The 26,140-nt window shown below is 40.9% G+C and overlaps 2 protein-coding genes across 2 annotated transcripts in view; both read right to left on the bottom strand.

Annotated features, from left to right (window-relative positions):
- Positions 1-26,140, bottom strand: part of LOC117248295 (heterogeneous nuclear ribonucleoprotein L-like) — a 139,416-nt gene that overhangs the window by 1,227 nt on the left and 112,049 nt on the right. The window lies entirely within an intron of this gene.
- Positions 1,259-25,340, bottom strand: cdk1 (cyclin dependent kinase 1). The gene is made up of 8 exons (XM_033612406.2): positions 25,220-25,340; positions 24,462-24,504; positions 18,687-18,843; positions 17,686-17,809; positions 14,573-14,743; positions 6,626-6,789; positions 3,010-3,151; positions 1,259-1,535 (listed from the first exon to the last, which is right to left on the bottom strand). The coding sequence occupies exons 2-8, from the start codon at positions 24,496-24,498 to the stop codon at positions 1,419-1,421; spliced, it is 912 nt and encodes a 303-aa protein (XP_033468297.1). The 5' UTR covers positions 24,499-24,504; positions 25,220-25,340; the 3' UTR covers positions 1,259-1,418.

Genomic DNA, 26,140 nt, shown 5'->3' with positions numbered 1-26,140 from the left:
ATTTCCTAGACACAGTTTACACATTCACACATGAACTTCATTCATTAATCTGGGCAATCTTACTCCCATCCCTGCTTTGCAGCATTCCGCTTTTTACTGAAGAGACTCTCATTTTTAATTCATAGAATTGCTTTGTTTTTTCTTCTGTACCTGTGAACACATAATTATATTTCTTTTTAAAAACCATGAGAATGGGATGAGGGAGTTTTAATACAGTTTTAAATAGTTTATTTAAGCATATCGACATGTAGGTTTTCATCTTTTGACACTAAACATTCTGTGAGTTTGTTTGAGACTGTAGAGTCAGTGTGAGGAAACAAATGTGTGTTTGATCTAAAATATTTTACAAAGTAGAAAGACGTAACTCTTTTATTTGTACGTTGTTTCCTCCATTGTGATGTTGCGCTTCCTGCTGGGCTCATCAGAAGCCTGCACTGATGCACACTTGCTATCTAAGGGCTGAGCAGTCCACTCGCACTCAGCAATAATTGGTTTGGGACGGCCCTTAATATGGCGCAGCTCCGCATGACCGTGCAAACGGAGGGGGAGTGGATAGGGCGAGGGGATAAGGGCCGGTTTGGGATTGGGCCTATATGCAAACAGGAGTTTTTGCATACAGTAAGAAGAGAAATATGAACATCTGAAATGATGTAATGGCAGTTTGTTTATCTGTGGTTGTAATAATGTTAATATTAAGCTAGATTTAGATAGTCTGGATCTTTTGGAGTCTAGGGGAACTGTATGAGAGCTGTTTTGTTGAAAGAAGCGTTTATTGACCCTGCTGAGGTAATTGTATATTTTTTGAATTTTTTATTTAACCAGAGGAAAAAAAAAAAAAAAGAACCTCGAGATTAAAAATCTCTTTTTCAAGAGTGCCCTGACCAAGATGGGCATCAATGTAAGCTACAGATGGATAACATAGAACAAAAATACAAAATAAAAAATATGTAGCTCTAAAACAAACAATATAAAACACAAAATGAGATTCGTAAAAGAAAAGCCAAGAAAAAAAAGGACAACTACACACGATTACAAAGACAAGCTAAAATCTAAAATACACCCTGACATTGGTATATAGACTATTGCATACAAAAATCCTGCAACAGTGCTTTGAAACAGCCGAGAGGAACCAGTGAGTGCACCTTTAAGTCCTTCTGCAGCAGATCCACATAATAAGGAGCTGCATTTATACATGATCTTGTGCCAAACTCTATATGTACCCCGAGTATAGAAAGTAACGGAAAGAAAAATTCAAGTGTGAAGTTCTGAGAATCACACAAAGTGCAGTTTTATTGAAAAGACATTGTTGAAAGACAAAACTGTACTAAAGGTCTACAACAAGTATCACACACAAGTATTTACAGAATGATAATTCACAATGGGTATGAATGTGTTTTTATGTGAGGTCAGAATGGGTTTTAGATTTTGTTGATGCTGGCAGCAGGCAGGGTGGATTTGTCTAGGTCATCGAAGTAGGGGTGAGTCATGGCCTCACGTGCTGAGATCCTCTTGGGGGGATTGTAGGTCAACATTTTCTACAGCAGAGAAACAAGACAGGGAAGAAAAGGAGATGGTCACTCAGTTATCACGAAGGCTAAATGTGTAGTACTAGACAAGTATTTGCATTGGGAAAGTGGATCTGATTTGATTTTTTATCACATATTATTAGCTTTCTTGTGATGCAGACTATTGTAGCACAAAAACATTGACGTGTTTTAAATAAACATTTTTGAGTGTCCCACTGAATCCAAACAGACTCCTGAATAGGGTTCAGTCCAGTCAGTTGTAGAGTACATAAGGTAATTGCTATAACTGCTGCTGTACACCGACACTTGTTGGCCTTTTGTACAACAGAATCAGTGATGTGGTTCTAGTGACAGATGCGATAAAAATAAAGAAATAAATCTTTGATTGTTGCAGTGGTTAGCTGGTTTATCAGTGAAGTGTGTAGACTACACAGGACACTGGGTTCACCACTACAATGACAAACAATGATGGCTTACTCATACAACCCTGATTTCACAAAGCTGGGATGCTGTGTAAAATGTAAATAAAAACAGAATGCAATGATTTACAAATCTGAGGCCAAGTTAACTTTTTTACATTTGGGTGTAATTTATTATCATGCTGCAGTGTCTCCTCCCACTTTTACGCACACACACAAACACAGTGCAGAGATGCTGCAGTGAAGACAGAAGTAAAGATAACTTCAGCGGACGACAAAAACGCCTGTTACTGTGAGTGCAATAAAACCTCCTTGAGGAAAAAGCCAATACTTTATTAATACAGTTGTTGAGCAACATGCAGAAAAGCAATATTACAGTCTGCTCTGTCCGCAGTCTGTCATCTACCACCGCCAATATTATGTAATAAACAAGCACAAAGCGCTTTCCGGCTAATGGCAAATTGTTATTAACAAGCTAAAACAACAACTGTTTAGCTCAGTCTGTCTCGAATCTTAAAACTTGCAGTGAATCTCTTCAGTAGGAGAGGGAGGAGCAGAGAGGACAGCAGGACTGATACTGACTGATTTCTGTGTTCTTTATTCTTTCTAAACTTCACTCAGTATTGTGATGTCAGGAATATGATTTATTTTATTTACTTTTTTATTTTGTTTCCAGTGAGATATTAAGTTTATATTGTGACTTTGCTGTTACTGTTGCTGCTCTAGAAACATTTAGTTATAAAATATTCTGTTTTATTCCTGTTGTGATTTTATTCTTTTTAAAAAATAATTCCTTGTAAATGTTACACTATTAGTTCTCTGAGAATCTTTTTCACATACTAGCAAAAATTGGTATTGTAACTGAAAAATCTCCAGTTGAATCATCATCGGATCAAATTGGGACCCTCTGAATCGAAATCAAATCGATTCAGGAAATCAGTGGCAATACCCAGCCCTAATCCCTTTATCTGGTTCTTGTCATGTAAGATAAAACAAAGAATTTCTATTTAATCTTTAATAGTAGCCAGAATGGAGTTGTTAAATACGTTAGCCCTAGTCCTTACCGCCAGTAGATCCAGGCCATTCTTATCCAGGTTTTTCACCATTGATGACAGGTTGCCAGACTTCCATTTAGGGAAGGTGTTTTTGTAGTCAGGCAGGCTCTCTACATCAGGCCACACTTCATTGTTTGGGGTTCCCAGAGTCCTGAAAAGAACACAAACAGACAGATGGATTCAAAGAGGGAATTGCAGGGAAGGCTAGATACACAACAGGAAGTCCCCCGAGGACCAAGACCCTCAGGATCTAAACCTGTGGGGATCCAGGGACTTAACTTTTATAACTTTATAGTTACAGTTCCAGTGTCAAAAAAGTCTCTGTCTTGAGGAACTTTCTGAAAGTTCAGGAACTTTCAGAGCTTAATGATGCCGATTGATCAAACAAAGACGCTGCTGCATGTATGACTTGTGTAGCGCTTTATTCACAGACTAAGGAAATAACCTACAGGGCAATACAGTTATTAATATGGTGATGTTTATTAAAGTTAAAAACAAAGTTAGGCTACCTGACTTGTTTAAAAGAAAAGAGAGTCCGTCCACCATTGTCTGCTTTCTCACTTTTGGATATGATGTCACATTAGGGCTGCATAATTTTGATCAATATCGAGATCACAAATCATTGTTTTCAGCAATATTTTTGTTGCCCTTCCACATTATAATAGAGAGCACTGCTTTCACTTCCATGTTGTGCTACATTCCTGCTAATGTACTAGTGCTGCACAATTTGGTAAAAAATTAGTGCTGCACGATTAATCTAATCGCAATCGCAATGTCAGGCTGTGCGATTACATAACCGCATTAAAGGCTGTGATTTGCAATTTAAAGTAAATAAATGTTAACGTGTGTGCCTGTGAACGTGACTACCTCTCCTGTAGTCGCCCCACAAGCTATTCTGGTGTGTGCTGCACGTATGGTCAGGTGACCACCCGGCATGCAGCAGTGACCAACATAGACGATGAAGAAGAGCATGAGCACGACCATGAACAGGCTGAGTTGGTGGCGAAGATAACGCAACGTCTATTACATGGCGATACTTTGGATTCTGGTACGGTGACGTTTAACAGAAAGACGTGCTGTGTAAAACTTTAAAAGTTAAAGTCGCCACGTCCCGCGGCAACACAACCAATCTATATCAGCACTTGAGACAGCACAGCACAGAGAAAAGCAGGAAGAATGCATGTGAGAGAAAGCCAAGCCATGTAACATTAAAAACAAAGAGACAACTGAAAGCCGCCAGAGCCTCATAAAACAACAACAAAGCACAATTACGCAAACATCTCTAAGTGTCATGGGGAAATCACGGGCTCCATAACAAACTACATAATAACAAATGAAAAATTAAGCAATTTTGCTCAGTTTCGGCCCACTTGACATGCTGCTGTGTTGTGCTATGGCGTGCTGGAATTTGTCATTTACGTGACAACGTGGGAGCCCAACACAGGCTCACTCCACTGTGTGTACAGTGCTGTGCTGCACTGCTGTGTGAGCAGTGTGTTTGACTGTACCCAAATCCAAAGTATCGCCATATAATAGACGCTGGTGTTTTTCTTCGCTAACTCGGCTTGTTTTGGGTCGCACTCATGCTCCTCTGCAGCGTTCATGTTAGTCACTGCTGCACGCCGAGTAATCAGGTGACCATACGTGCTGCACACACCAGGATAGCTTGTGGGCGTAATGACAACACACTCCACACACTATAGGAGAGGTAGTCACGTTCACAGGCGCACACGTTAACATTTATTTACATTAAATCGCAGCCTTTTATGCGGTTATGTAATCGCACAGCCTGACACTGCAATTGCAACTGCGATTAGATTAATCGTGCAGCACTATAATGTACTAAATGTTTGCATCAAAATAAAGCCGTTCCCAAGCCAATTTTGGTCTTTTTTCTTTCTGCTGGTTTAACAACACATTGTGTTACTGTGCGGCGCAGACATGAGTCCCATGCGCTCTTTGCACATGTATTGTTCTCTCCTAGATGTGAAATACTTCAAACAATGGATGATGATTGTTGATTCACAGATTATTTTTGTTTTTCCCCCGTTAAAGGGGTTTTTTTGGGGAGTTTTTCCTTATCCGCTGTGAGTGTCCAAAGGACAGAGGGATGTCGTATGCTGTAAAGCCCTGTGAGGCAAACTGTGATTTGTGATATTGGGCTTTATAAATAAAATTGATTGATTGATTGATTCTGTCCTTCTGCAGTCACAACATTCAGAAATTGTTTTTACAGGCTGCCGCTGCAGAGTGCAAGCATAGCAGCATGACAGCTATCCAAAAGCTATCCAAAAATTTATTCCCTCTAAACGCGAATAAATCGCACGTCAATCATAAACTATGAACCAAAAAAGCACAATCTATCCCGAGTGAGACAAACTGCTTGATCCCCGTCTCCAGTGTACCAGCAGAGAACCTGCAGAACCGAATCAGCAAAAAAACACACCGGGCTACACAGCCTCTACCTGAGCAGCTGAAGCTGCGGCTCGCACCCTCGACACACAGACACACAGACGGTGCTTCTGCATGCCAGCCAAACGTGTGCGCAACTGTGAGAAATAAATATGTGAGGTGTACGCTGCTTTTCTATCTTTTTTTCCCTTTTCTTTCTTTCTGTCAGCAACATACACTCCTAACACAGGACGGGTTGTTTTAATTGACTGAGTTGATCGTTAAGCCATAGTGATGCGCGGATCGGCTCTGATAGCACCCGAATCAGCATATACGCATCAACCATCCAGCTGTTACAACATGATTGAGCTAGCAAAGCAGTTTTGTGTTGCTATGTGTGGTATTCATTCAGTTTTGGGAAATCACGATGTCTAGAAAGCATCAGTGGCTGCAGCTGACAGGGACAGCTAACATTAACACTAGCAGCAAAGCTAACATCAGGATCGTCATCCATTAAAAGCCTCCCGTTGTCGGATACGACATGAAACTACTCCAATTAGCTCAATCATGTTGTAACTAAGACATCCGCTGGAGAAAATATTTTTTTCACGGGCCACTTTGTGAGTTTAGTGAGTTATTACAGACACGTCTAACGGCTAACAGCTAACGGTTAGCCCAGCTAATCTACGATAACCATGTTATTAATTACACACAGAGAAAATACTATTGTTTGTTCAGTCATTGTGTTTATAGACTTTACAAACATCAGATTAGTCTAAACGGTGATATAGTGACGTGAATGTGATATATACATATATATAGCTAAACTCAGCAAGGTAAACAACAAGGGGATTCCCATTTACACAGTGGTAAGAGTGCTGGACCGGAAGTGTCGCACAAAAAAACGGAAGCTGGCTGCGTTCTGTTTTGCCTCCGTGTTTCCGTGAAAAATAAGGTGGATACAGAATCTGTTTGTAGAGGTTAATTGCAATATCAGCATCATACAAGTGAAAATAAATACAGTGGTTGTAAATAGTGCAGCACCTTAGAAATAAAATGATAATATTAGGAATACCTTGCTGTTGACATCTGGTAAACATTCTTTTAGTTTAGCCATTTTTAATCAGAAAACACAGGCCTACCTACTTCAGTGCTTCACGTTTTAGTTCACAGCTGGAGGAACAGTTGATTATGGTTCTACTTAATGCATGTAGGTATGCTTGCGTGTGTCTACCTGAAGATCCTAAAGAGCTGGTCTATCTCTGAGTCTCCATGAAACAGAGGCTTTTTAGTGGCAAGCTCAGCAAAGATGGTCCCAGTGCTCCAAACGTCAACAGGGGTTGAATATCGGGGTGAACCTAGGAGGACCTCTGGAGCCCGGTACCAAAGAGTTACAACCTGGAAACAGACAGGGGTTCATTCAGCTCAGTGGTCATTTTAGAGACTTGGGGTTTGTTGGTGTTTGTTATTAAATATGCCCCTATACAGTGTTCATTCAATGCTGGTGATGCTCTACCTCTGAACATGTGTCAGTCGCAGCAGTGTGGGAATGGTAAATTCTAGAATGTACCCACCAAATGGAGTGTTTGGCCTAATCCTGCCCTGCTGTGTCGTGACTACGTGCAGTGATCTGCGCGTCAAGGTCGGAGGTGGTTTGGGCGAGAGCAGGGCAGGACTGGCGTAAATTGAATCAACACTGTAGCCTGATGTGCACCTTCCCAGAAATGTAACTACACATTCCTGTGACACAGACCTCCTGTTTTTTTTTTTGTAAACTGAAAACCATTTCCCACAACAAAGCTTTTATTAACTTTTATTTCGCAGATAACAAACAATCAATTACAAAGACAATAGAGCCCCCACAAAAATTCATTTTAAGTCTTGAGTGATTTTTCCTGGCTTCATATGAGTAGAGTAGGGTTGGGTCGGTATGAGAGGAAAAAAAAAAAAAAGGTCCGGTTTTTATAAAAAAAACAAAACAAAAAACAAAACAAAACAAAAAAAAAAAAACGCATCAAGTCGGTAATACCGGATTTTCGCCACTTGGGGGCGCAATTGACTCATTTAAAATAAAAAACGACCTAAGGACAACAGAGTGACAGTAACAAGTAGGGATGCACCGAATATTTGGTAACGTAATATATTCGGCCGAATATTGCAAAAACACACACATTCGGTATTCGGTGGAATAAGTTAAAAGCAAGGCCGAATAATAGCGGCGTTTTGATAATGCAATCAAACGGCGTGCCGTGACGGGCAGAATAAAATGTCGGTAGTGTGGCGATCTGTCCGTCACCACACTCGCATTTGCGACTAAAAATAGTTTTGAGCGAGCAAAATAGGCTTAAATCATTCAGCACGCTGTGCGAGCAGCCTACAGACCAGCAGCAGAAACTAAAGGCGAATCCCACCGACTGTGGGTTGAACGGGGGTCACAGACACAGACAGTAACGTTAATGTATACCTGAACAGCCGAGCCAGCCGAGCACAGGTATGTGATGTGTCAGAGGAGAAACGAGCCTTTCACATTTCTCTCTTTCTGGCAGTAACGGCCCACAAACCTCACCTCACTTTAGGGACTGTTCATTACTTATGAAGGGACTGTCAGGGGAGGAGGGTGGCTGGTTGATTTTTATTTTATTTATTTATTTTATTTTGATCCCCCCTATGTTAATCACTTATTGATGCTGTTTTTGAAGTATGAATAAGTCAATAAGTAATTTATTCCATTGAAATATCATTGATGTATTATAGAAAAGTGATTTATCTTTTCATAAATGACAAAAGGCACATCTGCCTCATTAGGCCCGTTTCCACCGCAGGAACTTCGGGGTAATTTTACGGGGCCGGGGCCGTTGGTGCGTGTCTCCACCACAGGAACCACCCCCGAAGGACAGAGTTCCGGAACTTTTACAGGGGCTAAACAAGTCCCTGCCTCGGGGTAGGTACTCAGAACGGCCCGAAAGACTCCTGGCTGGGGCTTGGGGTTTACTTGGTGCTGATTCGATATACTCAAGGAGGGATGTGACGACAACAGAAAGCAACAAAATAGCCGGCATTTTAAAAACTCAGCAGACGAGGGTTAGCTCGTTCATATAGCTTCCGCCGCCCGTGAAAAAAATATTTTTTCCAGCGGATATCTTAGTTACAACATGATTGAGCTAGCAAAGCAGTTTTGTGTTGATATGTGTGGTATTTATTCAGTTATGGGAAATCACGATGTCTAGAAAGCATCAGCTGACAGGGACAGCTAACAGCAGCAGCAAAGCTAACATCAGGACGTCATCTGTTAAAAGCCTCCCATTGTCGGATACGACATGAAACTACTCCAGTGAGCTCAATCATGTTGTAACTAAGACATCCGCTGGAAAAAATATTTTTTTCACGGGCCATTTAGTGAGTTATTACAGACACCGCTATCGGCGTCCCTACGTCGCCCCGGTCAAAATGATCGCGCAACGATTACGTCACGTCCAGAGCCTGTAACTTTACAGGAACCTTCCTCGTACTCCGCTCTCTCAGTGGAGACGCGGCAGTTGAGAGGGCCGAGCGAGAGGACGTTCCTATAGTAGTTCCTGCCCCCCAGATAGTACCAGGAACTTCTTCAGTGGAAACGGGCCTATTTTCGCTGTGGTATCGTGATACTACTCAGAACCATGATATTTTCATTGGTATCGCACAGAGGGTCCCAATTTTGATACCGTGACAACACTAATCTGGAGGGGGTTCATCTGCAAAGACTAATGAACAACTAAACGATGATATTCGGTATTCAGCCAAGCGTTTAATAATATTCGGCTTCGGCCGCAAATTTTCATTTCGGTGCATCCCTAGTAACAAGTTGTTTCTTTTATTCCTTACAAATAAATGTTGCAGCTCACTCAATCAGTGCAAACAAAGGTTGCCTCCTTCGTCTGGCTCAAAGCCAAAGTGTTGCCATAGGGGCGCATTCCTTGATTTCGTCGAGACTAAACTGTTCGCCATTATCGTCTCCCCGTCACTATTAAAACAAACTCCAGGCTACAGCAGAGGCGCATGCGCACTCGCACCTCCTAGCTCAGTCCCCGCTCCACCCCCCTCTCTCTCCTGCTTGCTGTGCGCTTGGTGAAGAGGCAGACACAGGTGCTCACAGACTTGGGCTTACTATAAGTGGAGCGGACTATGTGTAAAAATGTCCGTGAAAAATCCCCACGATGTGAAAAATACATGCCGAACAGTCTTCTGTGTGACACTGGTGCGCGGAGCGAAGTCTGGGCGGTTGTGCTCTGTGTGCACAGGGCTTGCGGACGTCCACTTTTACTGGGCGGACCTCCGCGGCATCCGCTCCGCGTACGTTCTGCCCGAGTATGCGGTCCGGTCGGTCTCAAAAAATAAAACCCGGTCTGAGATGGAGTACCGGACCGAATTGGTATTACCGAGAACCGACCCAACCCTAGAGTAGAGGAAAGTCTGCAAGTCACTAGGCTAATTTATGCATTGTAAAATTTTGTAAGGTAATGCTAGTAACATTAACATATTGTATATGTGGGGAAAACGTGTCTCATATAAGACAAGTGTTTTGTCTGTGAACCTTGTGAGTTATAATTAGGGATGCACACGATTAGACGTCTAAACGATTAAACATCAAATATTAGTCAGTTAAACCTATTCAGGGTTCCCACTCTTTTCTAGACATTATTTTCCAGGACTTTGCGAGGACGTTTTCAGCTGCTACAGTTTGAGTCAAGTTATCACACCGTTGAGTGTTTTATCAGATTGCTGTGTTTATTCCTCTCCCGCCTCCAGAGGTCTGATTTAAAAGATGTGCAGTCTATGGCTATAACATATCGATAATAATTTGGAATTTGGACTGTCTTCCTGACATTGTCCCTACTCCTGTAATTAGAGGACAACACACATTTGAAACAATCTATTGATGCTCATACTGACTGTTTACACAGTAAATTACTGTTCATACCTTAGCTTTTTCATATCTTTCATATCCTATGTATTATACATACTGTACACACCACATGGCACACACTTTTGGTTAGATGCTAAACTGCATTTTATTGTTCCAGTACAGTCATTTTAGGTTACTCTAGTCCTCTAAGAAACAAGATTAAGGGTTGATGACCAATATCTCTAGCTAGCACCACCGTATCATATTGAACCTAAAATACATTTATTTCTAATTCTCAGACATAAACATTGTTTGCTAGCTATCTTTTTAGTCTGGTTTTTATGTAGTGTCTTACTATTATACATTTATGGTTTATACTTATTCTATTTATCAATTTTTCATCTTTATTTGCTCTGCTTCATCTATTTTATTGTTTATATTTAAATAAATGATATTTTTATAATTAGATTTTATTGATTTACTGTTCAAGTATCCTAAATTTTATTTTGCCATATTTTATTATTTCTTTTTATCACCATTGTGGTGTTTAATATTGACTGATTGATAGCTTTAATGCTAATTTAGCCATGTTGAATCCCATTAATTTATGCTAACAACATTAGCAATAAGAACTGCCAGTGGTTCAAATGAACATGTAAGTCTTTAGTTTTCACTGCCTACCCTCCCTCTCATTTAAGGGGTGCCTCTTCCCTGTGGTCTGTGTGCATCTCACTTGGGTGCTGACAACTACTTTCATTGGAAAGTAGCTAGCTAAAAACTGCATGAAAAGTCGCTAATCTCTTCTCTCCAATTTCTTCTCTCCTCTCCGTTCACATAAGTTATACAGTATTTTAATAAAGCTGAATTCCTAATGAAGTTTTTCTCATTCACATATTTTCTGTTTCTGCTGTCAGACGATGGAACAAGTATGAAATACTGAGTGAAACGTGGCCCAGTGAGACTACCGGTTAACTGCTGCTATCTCGAAGCTGTCGCTCTCATGGTCGCTGCGGCTCTACTGAAATCAGAGATGTTTCATCTCACAGCGCACAGCCAACAGTATTAAACGGCACGACCACTACAGGTCTCTGCTGCTCCTCTGTCTGTCACTCAACAGAGGAGACAGAGAAAGGAGAGAAAAACTTCACACTCGATAAACAGCAATACAGCAACACTCCTGAACTGAAAGTCGCTAGTTTTTGGCGCTTCTTTGGAAAAAATAAGTCCTTACTGGAGTCTGAAAAGTCAATAAATCTAGCGACAAAGTCAAATGGAAACACTGGGTAGCGGGACTGCTCTGAGGGAATATGCAAATTTGATTGGCTGGTAGCGTCATGTGGGGCGCTGTGCCGGCTAGAAGCAGAAAAGCTCTGCAGCTCAATTTTGACAGCTGAGAACAGTTATGTATGCGCAAACTTTTTAACCCGTTTGCGTTCACTCACAAGGTAGAGAGAAGCAGAGGGAGGAGAAATCATTTTCCAAGACAACTCAAGCTTCTCCAGGACATTTTACTTTTTTTTCCTCATTTTCCATATCTTTTCCATGACTGGAAAATTGGTCAATTATTTTCCAGGACGCGTGGGAACCCTGCTATTAGTGTTTTATTCATGTACAATGCAGCTTAACTGTCATGCATCCGCCCACCACTAGTGGGTGCTACAGAGCTGTCAGACAGCAGTCCCCCTCCCAGTTAACCTGGAAATCCAGACGCCCCGCCCCTAGCAAATTCGAATTTGCACTGCATGGGAATCTGGCCCCAACGAGCGGAGCCCGCTGAATCGCCAATTGGACCAATCAGATCAGTCTATCTGTAAGGCTCTGGGCAGCCGTAACATGATGATGACAGTGCTGTGCCATAGGAGTCAAAAAGTAAACAGCTAAGATGGCAGCTGCCGAAGGACGGCGTCCATTCAATTTAGCTGTGGAAGAAACGCTAAGCCAGAGACTGCCCTAGAAGCCTTCGTTTCCAGGAGGGACGTTTTTGCTGTTTTGCCGACAGGATACGGCAAAAGCATAATAAATCAGTTAGCCCCACTGTTGGGCAAACAAATAGGGCTTAGTGCAATGAATACTTCACCTTGTTTTTTTGCTCTGATTGGCCATCATGCTATCCAGTTGCATGCGGCGGCATTTGAAATGCCTCAGTTAGTGCCGCCCCTCGGGTAGGAAGGGTCTATCTGTGAGGGCCAGACTCAAAATCTTTCTAGATTTGAGTCTGGATTTCCAGGCTACCTCCCAGTGGTAATGCTTGACTAATCTGGAGTTTTAAAACAGCACAGTGGGAAAATGGAGAGATGTCCTCGTGCAAAACCAGCATGGTTTGGCAGTACTTTGATCTAGAAAATGAATTCAGCAGCAATTAATCTTTTTTGAGATGTTATATTATTTGTTACCTTTAAGTGAGGTTTTGTAAGATAATGTGCAGGGTTACCTTCATACTGCACGATGCAAAATGCCTCTCATTTCAGCTGAACTTTAATTATAAATTAGACGTTGTTTTATTAACTTTAAAGAGAATTAAAATTTCTGTCAGATAATCCACAAGGTTCAATGTGCCCCACATTTCAGAGGCAATTTATTTATATTAGATGTATTTTAGTGGTTAAATTTTGACTGAGTTGCCTTCATGTTCACATTCGTACCACACGGCACAAAGTGTCTCGTACTTCAGTGGCATTTAAAATCTGACATGGTTGTGGAAGACTATGATTAAAGGCTTCAAAGGGCTCTTAAAGCTCCAGTAGGCAACACTGTTTTGGTATAATTGAGTAAAAATTTTATAATATCCTCTAAGCATAATGTAAATCAAGTGGTCTGAGACAAACAATAGGTTTCTGCACCTCACCATGGCTCTGTGTTCAGCCTCTAAAGCCGGCAGAAGGGGAGAGCAAGCGGCAATGGTGAACAGTGCACCAGGTAAAATAGCTATTCCAGCATTGGCTACAACTGCCTATACGGCTAAACAACCCAAAAAAAAAAAAAGGAAGACAGAACTCGGTTCCCCGGAGCCCCAGAGGGAGGGGAAGGGTGAGGTGGGGCCGGGCCCGGCTGGAGGGCGCGAGGGAGGGATGGGGCGGGCTGCTGCGTGGTGAGGGAGAGCCGAGGCTCCCAGAGAAGGAGAAATAGAACCAAGTAGGATAAAATACTCGCGTGCTTGTCTGGAAGGAGGGGCTCAGGGTGGAGACGAACCAAACCTAACTCAGATGAGACTCAAAAATCAACCATTTTCAGGCTTTCTACCTACTGCAGCTTTAATGCACACAATATTTTTTGGGACAATGTTTCAAATACTTAACAATAAATTGTGCTAAATTTTGTTTTCTGAGTGTTTTCCCTTTTTTAGACTAGTTGACTGGTCTCAATTAAAATTTTTGTTTAGTAGACAGGGAAATTAGTCGCCAGGAACATCCCTAGTTATAATGTAAACTAATTTTGTAACGTTACTTTTATCTACTGTTGCTGTTGTTCCTGGCTTCAAATTAGTATAGGAAAACTTTGCTTCCGCTGGGCTAATTTATACAGTGTAAAATGTCATAGGCTTATACTAATAATGTTAGCATATTGTATATGCGGGGAAAGCATGTCTAGTATAAGACAAGTGTTTTGTCTGTGAACCTTGTGAGTTATAATGGAAATTAATTTTGTAATGTTACTGTTGTTTCTGGCTTCAAATCAGTAGAGGGAAACTCTGCTTGCTGCTAGGCTAATTTATACAGTGTAAAATGTCATAGGCTTATGCTAATAATGTTTGTGTAGTTGTGTTTGATATTGTTGCTATTAAGCCATGTTTAATGTGTGTTTTGAATGAATCAATCTTAACAGCACTTCACAGAAACCCACGGTTGACTAGTGTTTTGGAGGTGGGACTGCAGAGCGACACAGACACACCCCCACAAAAGTATAAATGCAATGCACAACAATAAAGCCGCCTTATTTATTTAGCAGGGACAGTGCACATCTACCTAGCTGCAACAGAGTTAGCTATAAGCTAATTTTCATCCATAGTCCCTGGGCAGGAAACAGAGAATAATTTCCCTGCTTAACACTGTCATTCTGTGGATACATTCTAGCATCTAAAACAGTAGAAAAAAAAACCAAACATGCACATCCAACGTCAATACTTGACCATCCGGAGAAACGCTCCAGAGTAGAAAACAAATAAGTCTGCACGCCAAGCAGCTCTCATTTAGAGGGATTTTAATGCAGAGTGATATTTTGAGCCTACCGCTCTTCCTCAGACTTCAAAGACTTATTTGTTATTCTATATTCAGGCTTTTGCCTATGTGGATGGATTCTCACCTCATGGGTGTAGACCCTGACAGGAACACCAAAGGCCCGAGCCAGGCCAAAGTCTGCCAGTTTGATGACTCCCTTGTTGTCGATGAGGAGGTTCTGAGGTTTCAGGTCTCTGTGGAGGACTCGACGACAGTGACAAAAGTAAATGCCTTCCAAGATCTGGTAAAGGTAGCTCTATAAGGTGGCGAAGAAAGATGAACATGGAGATGGAAATATGTTTAGAGTTGTGAAACTGAATGGGCAGAACAAGACAAATGGCATGTTAATCTGTTTTAAACCTCGGCACAGAAGACAAAGCATTTTTTTCATGACATTGCCCCTTTATTATAGGTGGCTCATTAAGATGGTGAAATAAAAACACTAGTCAGTTCTCTGACTTTTTTTGCATTACATTTTGATTTAATGGCAGCATGGTGGTACAGTGGTTAGCACTGTCGTCTCATAGCAAGAGGGTTTCCGGTTCGAACCCAGGGTGGGCAATAGGGGTGGGCAATATGGCTGAAAAGTATATCACGATATAGCTGGTTCATATTGATCGATAACGATAATTATTGATAATTTTTTATAACCTATTTAAAATAAGGACCAGGAGAAAATAAATACATTTTAACACATTTATTTTAAACTCATTAGCTTTCTTCTGATTTCAATCACAGTCATCAGTCAAGGCACATGGAGGAAAATGTAATGTCAACACAACCATTAGAAAACACTCAATAAACGAACATACACGAGATGGTATAAAAATTACTACTCGACTATTTCCTCGATATCCGCACTCATTCTTGCTACTCACTCCACGCTTCTCCTGAAAGGGACAATAAACCTATCTATCTCTATCTATCTTTCTATCTCTCTATCTATCCATCCATCCATCTGTGTTGTGTTCAGTGTTGCCAAATCTTGGGAGAAAAACAAGCAACCAGGACCAGCAACCAAAATTACTTTATAAATACATTATATTTACTGCCCTTGAACTCTACCAAACCAACTAGCCAATTAAAAACGTGGAAAGAATAAATTAATGAATGAAAATGAAAACAAAGTAGTTGCATATAACGAGCCATTTTACTTTCACTGTAACAGTGCTGGCATGCTGAACAAGATCTGGATGATGAGTAATTATTTCACACAGAATCGGAATCTACTAGGGCTGTCAAAATTGCTCAAAAATGACGTTCAAATATTCCTTCTAAAAATAACTTATAGGTCCGAACCATTCAAATTTTTTTTTTTCGCATTATGTCCACAAGAGGGCAAACTAACACAAGGAAACATACTTGTATATGTATTAATACAAGGAAACATAACTACCTGTAGGTATTTTTATTTCAACACAAACATCTTTGAAAACATTTACATACCTACACATTAAAACACATAAAACAATTATCTATAACATTACGTTATAAACGACCGCGGACCTCTCGCTCGCCCCCCCCTCTCTGACCCATGGCCACACCGCCCATGTTAACCGATTGTGTCATCCACACCGGCAGCGCAGCGCAGCTCTGTTTCGGCGTCTGGTCTATTTTCTGCGCAAGCTGCGAGCAAATGTGTCAAGCCGTGGGGTGACGGAGACAACAGCTGGGAGCAGAACCTCTTGTCGACCAGCAGCACTTCCACGGGTGGTGTGGCCCTGGCGTTTATGCAGTGCGTTCAGTGCAGCGGCCCAGGCCAATGCACACTCACAAAGAGGACAGCTGCGGTGGTGTTTTTTTTTCTCTCCACAATCGAATATCAATTTTCACATTCGAAGGTCCATTTTTTTTTCAAATTTGAATTTAAATTCGAATTTAGAATATTCGTTGACAGCCCTAGAATCTGCACACTGCCTTTCAATCGCCCCCCTCTTGAAGTAGAATCCTCTCTTTCTATATTTCGCCCACTTGTTAGTGAAATGGTTAAAGGAACACTTACCTTTCTGGAAATTTTACACTTTTCTTTGTTTAGGTTAAAATGCTATTAATAAACTGATGGCACACTAAAATGTAAGTGAATTCCACCAGAAATAAAACTCATAATTAAACCATTCTCATATGGTTCTAAGAAAACTCCAACCAACCATTGCATTTGGACAGAATGCAATGATTGGCCAAGCGTCCTGTCTGTCTTCCCCAAGTGGAGGCCTCTGGCCGACGTAACCACTCACATAACATCAACAGACTCCGGTGTTGAGCTAACGGGGCTAACATTACATAGAGCAGACAGGGAGGCTGCATCATCTGGTAAGCTCCGTGGTGGCGGTGTGGCAATATACACAAACAAATCATGGTGCCGTGATGTGAAGAGGATTTCCCAGTTCTGCTCTCAGGATGTGGAGTTTTTGACTGAAATGTCGACCCTTTTCATCTTACTATTGCACTGTCTGTTCTTTTTTATATGTTGCACAAATTGCTTTTAAATGTTTTGTTTCTTTTTGCTTGGGGTATGCGAAATGTCATTTCGTATTTGTGCTGCGCATTAAAATGACAAATAAAGAAGTTCAGTTCAGTTCATAACGTTATATGACAACACAGCATCCAGTGCTAATGGCTAACGTTAGCCTACTGTAGCGTAGCCTCTGAAACATTGTTATCTTCCTTGTGCGTTTCCACTTACTAGTAACGTTAATGCTACTATCTAACGTTAGCACTGTAACTTTATTCTAAAACTCATCAGTCTCTAGGCTATCGTTTTATCGCCCACCACTAGCGGGGGAGCCCTTCTGTGCGGAGTTGGCATTTCTCCCCGTGTCAGCGTGGGTTTTCTCTGGGTACTCCGGCTCCCACAATCCAAAGACATGCAGATTAGGTTAACTGGCGTCTCTAAATTGACCATAGATGTGAATGTAAGTGTGAATGGTTGTCTGTCTCTATGCGTTTGCTCTGGGATAGTCTGGCGACCCGTCCAGGATGTATCCTGCCTCTCGCCCCAATGTCAGCTGAAATAGGAATAAAACCAGCTGGACAGGAAAGAGATGAACAACCTCAAAGCAACAAAAGAGCCCAGAAATTCAGAGCACATGACTATTGTTACCATCCAAGTATTTTAGGTCAACTGCAGTAACACATAAACAGTCCTAAGATCCCTAAGATAAACTGCTTAGAGAGTTTAATCATCACAATCACAGTTACCTTGACCAGCATAGGGTCCATGTATTGGCCAGAGGGGATGGAGTCCAGGTACTTTTTCAGGTCCATGGACAGGAACTCAAAGATGAGGTAAAGACGAGACTCTTGCATCAGGACATCCAGGAGTCTGGGAAACACACACAATTTATATATTGCTCTTGTTTTGTACGGTTTACTTATTACATCAACCTGTGTTTTTCTTTTTACTGATACGTACTTATATAGTGCCTTGTGTGTTTTTTCTACTGAGGCTTCATGTTTGCACTATTCCTCTGCTGCTGTATTGTTGCAAATTTCCCCACTGTGGGACGAAGAAAGGATTATCTTATCCTATGTCTTGTTTGCTCACATACCCTATGTTGAGGGTTTGGCTGCATATTTATACTGGAAGCAGTCGTCTTCAGTGAAAGTTGAAAACAATATAGGGGCGGGAATGTTTGTCTCAAAATACCATTATAAATGAAGCATTGTGACACTACAGAGATGCCCCAGCCTACAAATCACATCCCAGATGCAAGGAAACATTCTTGTTTGGTACAGACCCCAGCAAAAACTCACATCATCATCTTTTTTTTTCCTCAGTGAAAATGAAATGCAAAAATTACCATTTCCCCTTAAGTCAAGACTCATTTAACAATCACAATATCTGTCAAAATAACAACAAGCATGGCTGACAACGAAATTATTACGGACTCCATGGTGGTTCTAAAAAGAGGAGCAGCTTCAGTAGTGTGGATTAAACTGTGGCGTCCTGAATGTGAACAGCAACTTCTCAGACACTTCTGGCAACTTACCGCTCAGAGGGAACTCATTCAGCGGCTCCTTATCACTTATTTTGTTGCAATTCTATGTTGTTAAAATTAATGATACATTTTTTATTTTTCAGTTTCACTGAGATAATTTAACATACCATACCATTTCATCAGCTGGAAATTCTTATTTGACTTCTCAAACCCTTTAATCCCATTCTGCAACCCTCGATACTCAACACAAAGTCAGCGCACCTTACAACGTTGGGATGATTGAGCTCTTGAAGCAGAGACACTTCTCTGACAGCAGTACTGGGAACCCCCTCCTCCTCACTCTCCAGACGGATCTTCTTCATGGCCACAACTTGCCCTGTGGCCTTGTGCCTGCCCTTATACACCACCCCATAGGTACCTGCAACAAGTTAGCAAATGATTGGTTATCACATTAAGCACAGCCAAACAGTCACTGAATAACATCACAGTCATGACCTTGTTGAATAAAGTACAAACAATGACAATGGATGGGTGCTGAGACAATGACAATGCAATTTTATTTCTATTAAAGGGGAACTACATCTATTTTCAAAATTCATACATATTACTTCTATGGTCTAAGACAGTTCATAAGTATTAGTAAAGAACTCTCTCCCAAATCTAAAAATTAAAGTTCTAAAACTCAAATTGGTGATGTCAAAGGGTATAAAGTCTGGAGCTTCTCCATAGACAATGACTTGGGAAAGATGTTCTCGATAACACTAGCCTCTTTTACAATGCCTGTTTAAGGTGGGAATATTGCGCTGTTATGCTGCCTCACCGTGCTGTATATAAGGTACAGGGCTGTACAGTGCAACATATATGTTGCACATGCTGCACAAAAAAAATCGGTCCATGATATGAAAGAAACTATCACCACAGCACCCATGCTATACAGCTTTGCCCTGCGTGTGTGAGACAGAGTTGCTTGCTTGTTTAAGATGAGTGTTTGCGTGTGAGGTGAATCGATCGTGCATTACTATTCTACTACTTTACGAACATCTGGCTGTTTAATGCAACAGGAACGGTAGTCACTGGTATTTATCGCCTCCGGCTCCAATTGGCATTGATGGGAACAGGACACCTGGGTAAACACGCTAATTTTAGCACCTTTAATGGCAAGATGCAGTGATGCACCATCACAAAATACCGTCCATCTTCACTAGGGCTGGGTACCGAAGTTCGGTTCTTTTATAGCACCGCACTGCTTCGGTGCTAATGAGTATCGAAAAATGCCTTGTCTTTCGGTGCCAAGCTCCGGTACCTAGGAGTCACGTGATCGGAGTCACTTGATCTGAGTCACATGACTCCTAGTGATCAAGGTCTGATATGCTGCCGGTGATTGGCTGTAATGTTACATGTAGAGGCAGGGATGCGTATGTGGTCAGTGTTGCCAACTTAGCGACTTTGTTGCTATATTTAGTGACTTTTCAGACCCCTCTGGCGACTTTTTCAAAACAGTGACTAGCGACAAATCTAGCAACTTTTTCTGATGTTATTGGAGACTTTTGGAGACTGACATAAAAGCACGTATTGTTCTTATTCTTCTCAACGAGCAGCGGATGCTGCCATGGTGCCCTTCCCTCGCCCCAAAGCACTCATAGGCGGCCGAGTCCTCCTTCCCAGCTGCAGTCAGAGCAGGAGATGGCGCATGCGCAGAACCGCCATTGGCTGATCCCGACCTGTCTTACAGTCAGGGCAGGATGTAAATGTAAAATTTTCTTTGTATAATATAAATCACTAAAAGAAGGTTCATTTGTAGTTCTAAACATATTCAGGATGTTTTTTTTTTATTCAGTTTTTGTCTCTCCCACGAACCGGTATCGAAATCAAGGTATCGATATCGAAATTTTTTGAACGATACCCAGCCCTAATCTTCACCCAAGCAGCGTTCAAACTAGGGATGGGCATCAATTTTCGATTATCGATGACTGATTGTTAAGGCTTTTGATCAATCACAAATAATTTTGATCGATAGTCGCAGTGTTTCCCCTACAATGCCTGGCATAGGTCCAACGAGCCAGCGTGCCCACGAGACCCCCCGCCCAGCGAGTCGCTGTGCCAACGAGATAATAATAATAATAAAAAAATAAAAAAAAAATCAGAAACAGACGGAGGCTCTCATCGCTCTCCAAAGCCTCGGCGGCTTCCCTTGAGGCCTCTGAAAACACTATGCCATTGAAAGACGGAGGTTTTGCTGAAAACTGAAGCCTGTAACTCTCGCTGGCAAAGGTTGTAAACACCCAGGGGTGAACTGCGCATGCGTGCCATTCTTCCTCTTTGGCCTGGGGGACTGAAGCTCAAAACTGGGGCAGCTGCGCTCTCTTGCGGCGACAGTCTGCACTGCACTCTTTTGTCTTCTCTCTTTTGAAATACTCGCTTATCAATTAATCGATAATTGATCGTTAATTTTTTTGATGATCGAATAATGAATTTTGATCGTTTGCCCATCCCTAGTTCAAACATTGATCCAAATTAGTTTGCACTAAGTTGGAAAGAAAGACTAAGTAAGTGAGAGATAAAAAAGAAGTAGCCACTGTAAAGTTTTATTTCCCCTGTGCTGCTGTCTCAATAGTGCTGTCTTGTTTACCTGTTCTCTGGACTGTCCGTGATGTTGATGTGACACACCAAAAAGAAAAACCCACACACAGAAAGGTTTACTCATCTGCAGCAGTCATGTGCACAGCTCTGGTCTCCTTGCAATGGGAAAGCTGACTATAACCTATTTTAGCGGGTTTACCTATGTTTTCAAAACCCAAGTTACACGTGCAATAATTTTGGTGGAACCAGGGTATCAGTCCACCATGTGAAAGTGAAATGGTGCCTGGATGTAAACAGGTTTGTTTACAAAAATGCAGCAGCGCTGTGATGATACAGACATTTCATACACCAGAGGGGTATTCCAGGTAGGAGGTTCAACAAACTCTGAGTCTAACCCTGAACTCTGAGTTGATTTACCCTGAGATGTGAAACTCTGAGTTACCGGTTCCAGAACAGCTGATTTGAGTTAGTTCAGTCAACTGAGTATGTGCACTCTGAGTTAAGCCGACAATAAAAAGCCATTATCAATGGAGTTCCGACTCAACGATTCACCGTGGCAACGGGTAAATAAAAGACAGCGCCTCCATTTTAATCCAGTGGATGCAGAGATATTAATGCATGTGTAGCAGACGGTGCACATTTATCTTAAAAGAAGAGCCTGAGTCAGAGCAAGGAAAGTGTAAGATAACCATAAAGTTAATAAAAGTTTTATTCAGTGTTGTCCGTTTATTCATCATTTATCAGACTTACATAATTCTTAATGAAGATAAAGTGGTGGAATCTGACTGTGTATCAGGCTGTAGATACATAGGCTACATTATATTAATTATATACAATAATATATTTGTTCAGATTTAATCTGATGGGAAAAAACACAGGAGGCAGCAACTGAAAAATAGGAAGATTTAAAACATATAGGCTAGGCTATAGATCAAAGACATAAAGACATGACTGTAAAATCACAGTCTGACCCAGTAATAATACATTTGGTGATTTGCACTTGAAAAGACGTTGAGGTTAAAATACAGTAGATTTTAAAATGTTGCACATCTATTTGTATTTTGACTCAACAGCATTCAGTGACTTTATTTCAGCTACAAATGTAGTAAATTTAAAGACACTGAAATGCTGCACCATTGCTCACTCAGAAATATTAACATATAATCCCCAATATTAGGCTATAGGAATTATGTTCCATCAGTGCGACCAATGACATCAGTGATAGAGATCATTAGTCACTGATACTACGTGTCTAAATCTTCATTCCGATTTTTAAAATTTAAATAATTAGACCTACACATTATGTGCAATAAACATTTTGGAGCTGCTCTAACAGACTGACAGTCTGATCCTTGTGCACAGTGTTATAAAAAATAATGAATATAAAAAGGACAGAGGTTTGATTCTGAGCTGAGGGTGAATTCTCGCTGTGTAATATTTGAATGTAAAGACAAAAACCGATGTCCAAAGAAATGATTGATGTGCATAAATTCAGTAACTTAAGACAGTCCTGAGTAACAAACTAATATCCAGCAGGATTTAGACTGTGACAGATGGTAAATCTCCGCTAATTAATGCGCTTCGATACAAGCTTTGACACGGACTGAATGAATGAGGAAATGAAACAGCGTGCAAGAGGGAGGAGACAGAGAAAAACTCAGGGTTTATTGAAGAAAACCTGTCAGCGTGCAAGTTATGTTCACAGAGTCTGTTACCATGGTGACTAACTCAGAGTTTCAGTTACCTCTCTTTCTGGAATGGATAACTCAGAGTTTCCCTCATCTCAGGGTTAACTTACTCTGAGTTTTCACATAACCCACTTTCTGGAATACCCCCAGACCTGTAACCTTATATAACACTGTAAAGTGTAAAGAGAAAACACTATAGTTTTAACAGTACGTTTAAACTCTTTTTAAAAAATTGATGTTATTTAATAATACCTGGTTTTAGGGGATGCTGCAGCCCCCTCAGCACCCCAACTTCCTGCCTTCATTCTATGTGCATAAACAATATTAATAATAATTTATAAATAGCCTAAGCATAATTAAAACAATGTCTGCATTTTTTCAGTACTATACTCATTTGAAAGGTCATAGAAAATTACTTTTAAACTCCCCATAACACTGACTTTGAATAGTCTCAAACTACAATGGACTTACTTGATACTTTTGTACCTGTGTTACAATTTTGTGGCCTGTGCCACAAAACTTTCAACCTCTGTGACACCAGGGGTATATGCAAAAAAAGTGAATGGTACAGCCCTGAGGTACGATCGTGGAATGGTAAGTTAGAGTTGTCTTGTCTTTTAGTCACCACAGGAGGTAGTGACAGCGCTGAAACGATGTCTGTATGAACGAAAAGGCAGCAGGGTGGGACCAAGGGCAGGACGGGTGTGATGTTTTGTGTTGTGTGTGTGAACCAACAGGGAAGATTTATAAAGTAGGTGTTAGTGGCTAACTCAAAAACAGAAGAACAGCAGCTGTTAATGTCTGCAAATTGGAAAAACAATGACATTCAGGAGCTCCTTACCCTCTAAGCAAAGGACGAGATCAGCCGCAATATGACAGAGATGATAAATGTTTGTTATTGCCACTGTTACTGTTTATAAAGCACTGCAGATGCGTGTTTTATATCACACTAGAGGCTGACACTGTTATGTTATATGTTACGCCCATCACACCTCTATTGCTTCCTTGATGCCGGCATGCTTTCCAATATCACACACTGGAGCAGCATGATGCCACTGTTGTTTGTCCTGTGTAAAAATGCAATGGAGGCATAAAGAAGGGACTTTGTGGCTGCTCCGTAACACGATCTCTGTGTGAAAAGGACTACTTAGAGCAGCAAAGGGAATATTCTGAATATATGAGTACATGCTGTTTGAGAACTGAGAACACAACAATAGAATAAAGCTCATTCGAGTATAAAAAAAGAAAACGAACATTCAGTGGGTCCACAAAATCAGGCTCCCATTCATTGTCTATGGAGCAGCTCCAGACTTCATACCCTTACATCTCTTTGAGAGTAGTTCATATTTATACAAGTTGAACTATAATTAAGCAATATCACACTCGAGCTCGTGATGATGTACTGTGATATCGTCACGGCTGTGATTCAGTCGTAGGCACGAGCGGCCTCGTGCCGTGACGATATCACCGTACAACATCACGAGCTCGAGTGTGATATTGCTTTTATACAACAGTTCAACAGTTGAAATAACCGTGATGTTGTACTCCAATATTATCACGGTTTTACTGTCTCTCGACCAATAAGATTGCAGGGCCGGAACTAACTGTTGTATAACATAACATAACATAACATAACATAACATAACATATTGGAATTCTTAATTTTAGTGGTGTTCTCTTTGAAGCCGAAACCTTCCATACTTTAGCGTACAGTTGGTGCATTTTTTTTAAATAACTGAGATAAAGACAAGAAAACAAACAGACAAACCTTCTCCAATTTTCTCTATCTTCAGGTAGTCTTCCATTATTGCCTGAAAAACAAACAATCAACAACAATACTGTCATGTCAAGTGTTCTGTTTCAACAGCTGTCATTACTTTACAGTAACATTAATAGTTACCTTTTCATTTCAAACTTAGATTTTATTAACCTACTGTCACATTTTAGCTAATGACATTAAGTTGAAGTCACTGTTTTACTTACAATGTAAAATGTGGCCTAGCAAGGCTGTGAAAAGCGAACAGTATGAATTAGGCACATCATGTTCACTATAAATTTAACTAATACTGTTTAGCTACAGCAATGAATCACGGCAAATTAACGTTTAAGTTACGATGCCTAAATAATGCTGTTACGCTACTTAAAATATAACAGTAACGTTATCCTAGATTCATGGCGAGCTCATGATGTTAACTTACCTCCTCTAACACTGAGTTTTAGCATCAGCTGTGGACAGTTCATTAACGTTAGTGTAACTTAAGACTGTAACTTAAACCTGGAAAGATGAAAATGATATAAAGTCAGCGTTGCCGTTATTTCCTTGCTAACGTTAAGCGAACAGGTTAAGATCACTGATGTTAGCTTTACGTTAGCTCATGCTAAATCCACAAGGCTACTTTCTGTTGATTTTCTAGTTGCAGCTGACTCGCCGTCTGTCTGGATCAATGGGTCAAAGTGTTCAACTGACCTGACAAATCACTTAATTCAGTTTTCAGTCTGTAGAAAGTAAAATAATACGTTACTCACCTGGCTTTGCCTCCTTTCGTATCGTGCCTAACGTTACTGTGGTGCACTGACTGCCGCTGGAATGCTGACAGACTCTTTTGAATTGACCGCAGTTGAACAGCGGTTCAAAGACAGACCAATGAGTTTTCGTAATGTGTTTCAAAACCGCCAATCAGGGAACGGGATGCTGTCACATGGACTGAGCGGGAGAGAACGCGCCGTCGTAGCCAGGAACAGTTATGCCCCGAGTGTCGTCTCCCAGGCAGAGACCATCGTCTTCTCTATCAGTCCTGTAAGCATCTATTGGATCAGTCTTGTGTGTTTTTAAGCTGGTAGAAAGTGTTGCGGAGGGACAGCATGGCATGTTAGTATTTAAACATCCATAATCTTGCGTCTGCATCTGGTTTTTCTTTATTAAAATGATGCTTACACTCCATAAATGGTCTTTACTCAATCTGGTTGTAGAATTCCATCATTGGAGAATATGGATAGAAAGGCACAGCAGCATGTTTTTTTTAGGTTTGTAAAGACCATTTAAGAAACACTGTGGACCAGGCTAGTGGAACAGATTCAAAGACTGAATGACACCCAAGCAGATGATGGTTAGTAGATCCGCTTTAAACCACACAGCTGAAGTACAGATGGTGGACAAGTGAAATTACTCTTTGAAAGGTCCTACATGTCAAAGTTGTTGGTAGTACAGACAGAGCCTTAACATATAGTTGCTCTGTGCATAAAATGATGAGGTCTAAGTACACACAGATTCCACTGAGTGTTGTGGAATAAAAGATTTTTTTTTCTTGTAACATGATTAAATAACTGGATATTCACTGTGAAAATACGTCATATTCATGGATGAATTACTGAGCGGGCATACTGGGAATAGGCCCAGGGGCCCAATGTCAGGGGGCACTTGCAAAATGTCACTCAAATGAACACCAA

The sequence above is a fragment of the Epinephelus lanceolatus genome, chromosome 17 (genome assembly GCF_041903045.1).
Source record: "Epinephelus lanceolatus isolate andai-2023 chromosome 17, ASM4190304v1, whole genome shotgun sequence".
In the NCBI taxonomy this organism is placed as follows: domain Eukaryota; kingdom Metazoa; phylum Chordata; class Actinopteri; order Perciformes; family Serranidae; genus Epinephelus; species Epinephelus lanceolatus.
The sequence above is the reverse complement of the archived record's forward strand: the minus strand, read 5'-3'. Positions and strand labels throughout refer to the sequence as shown.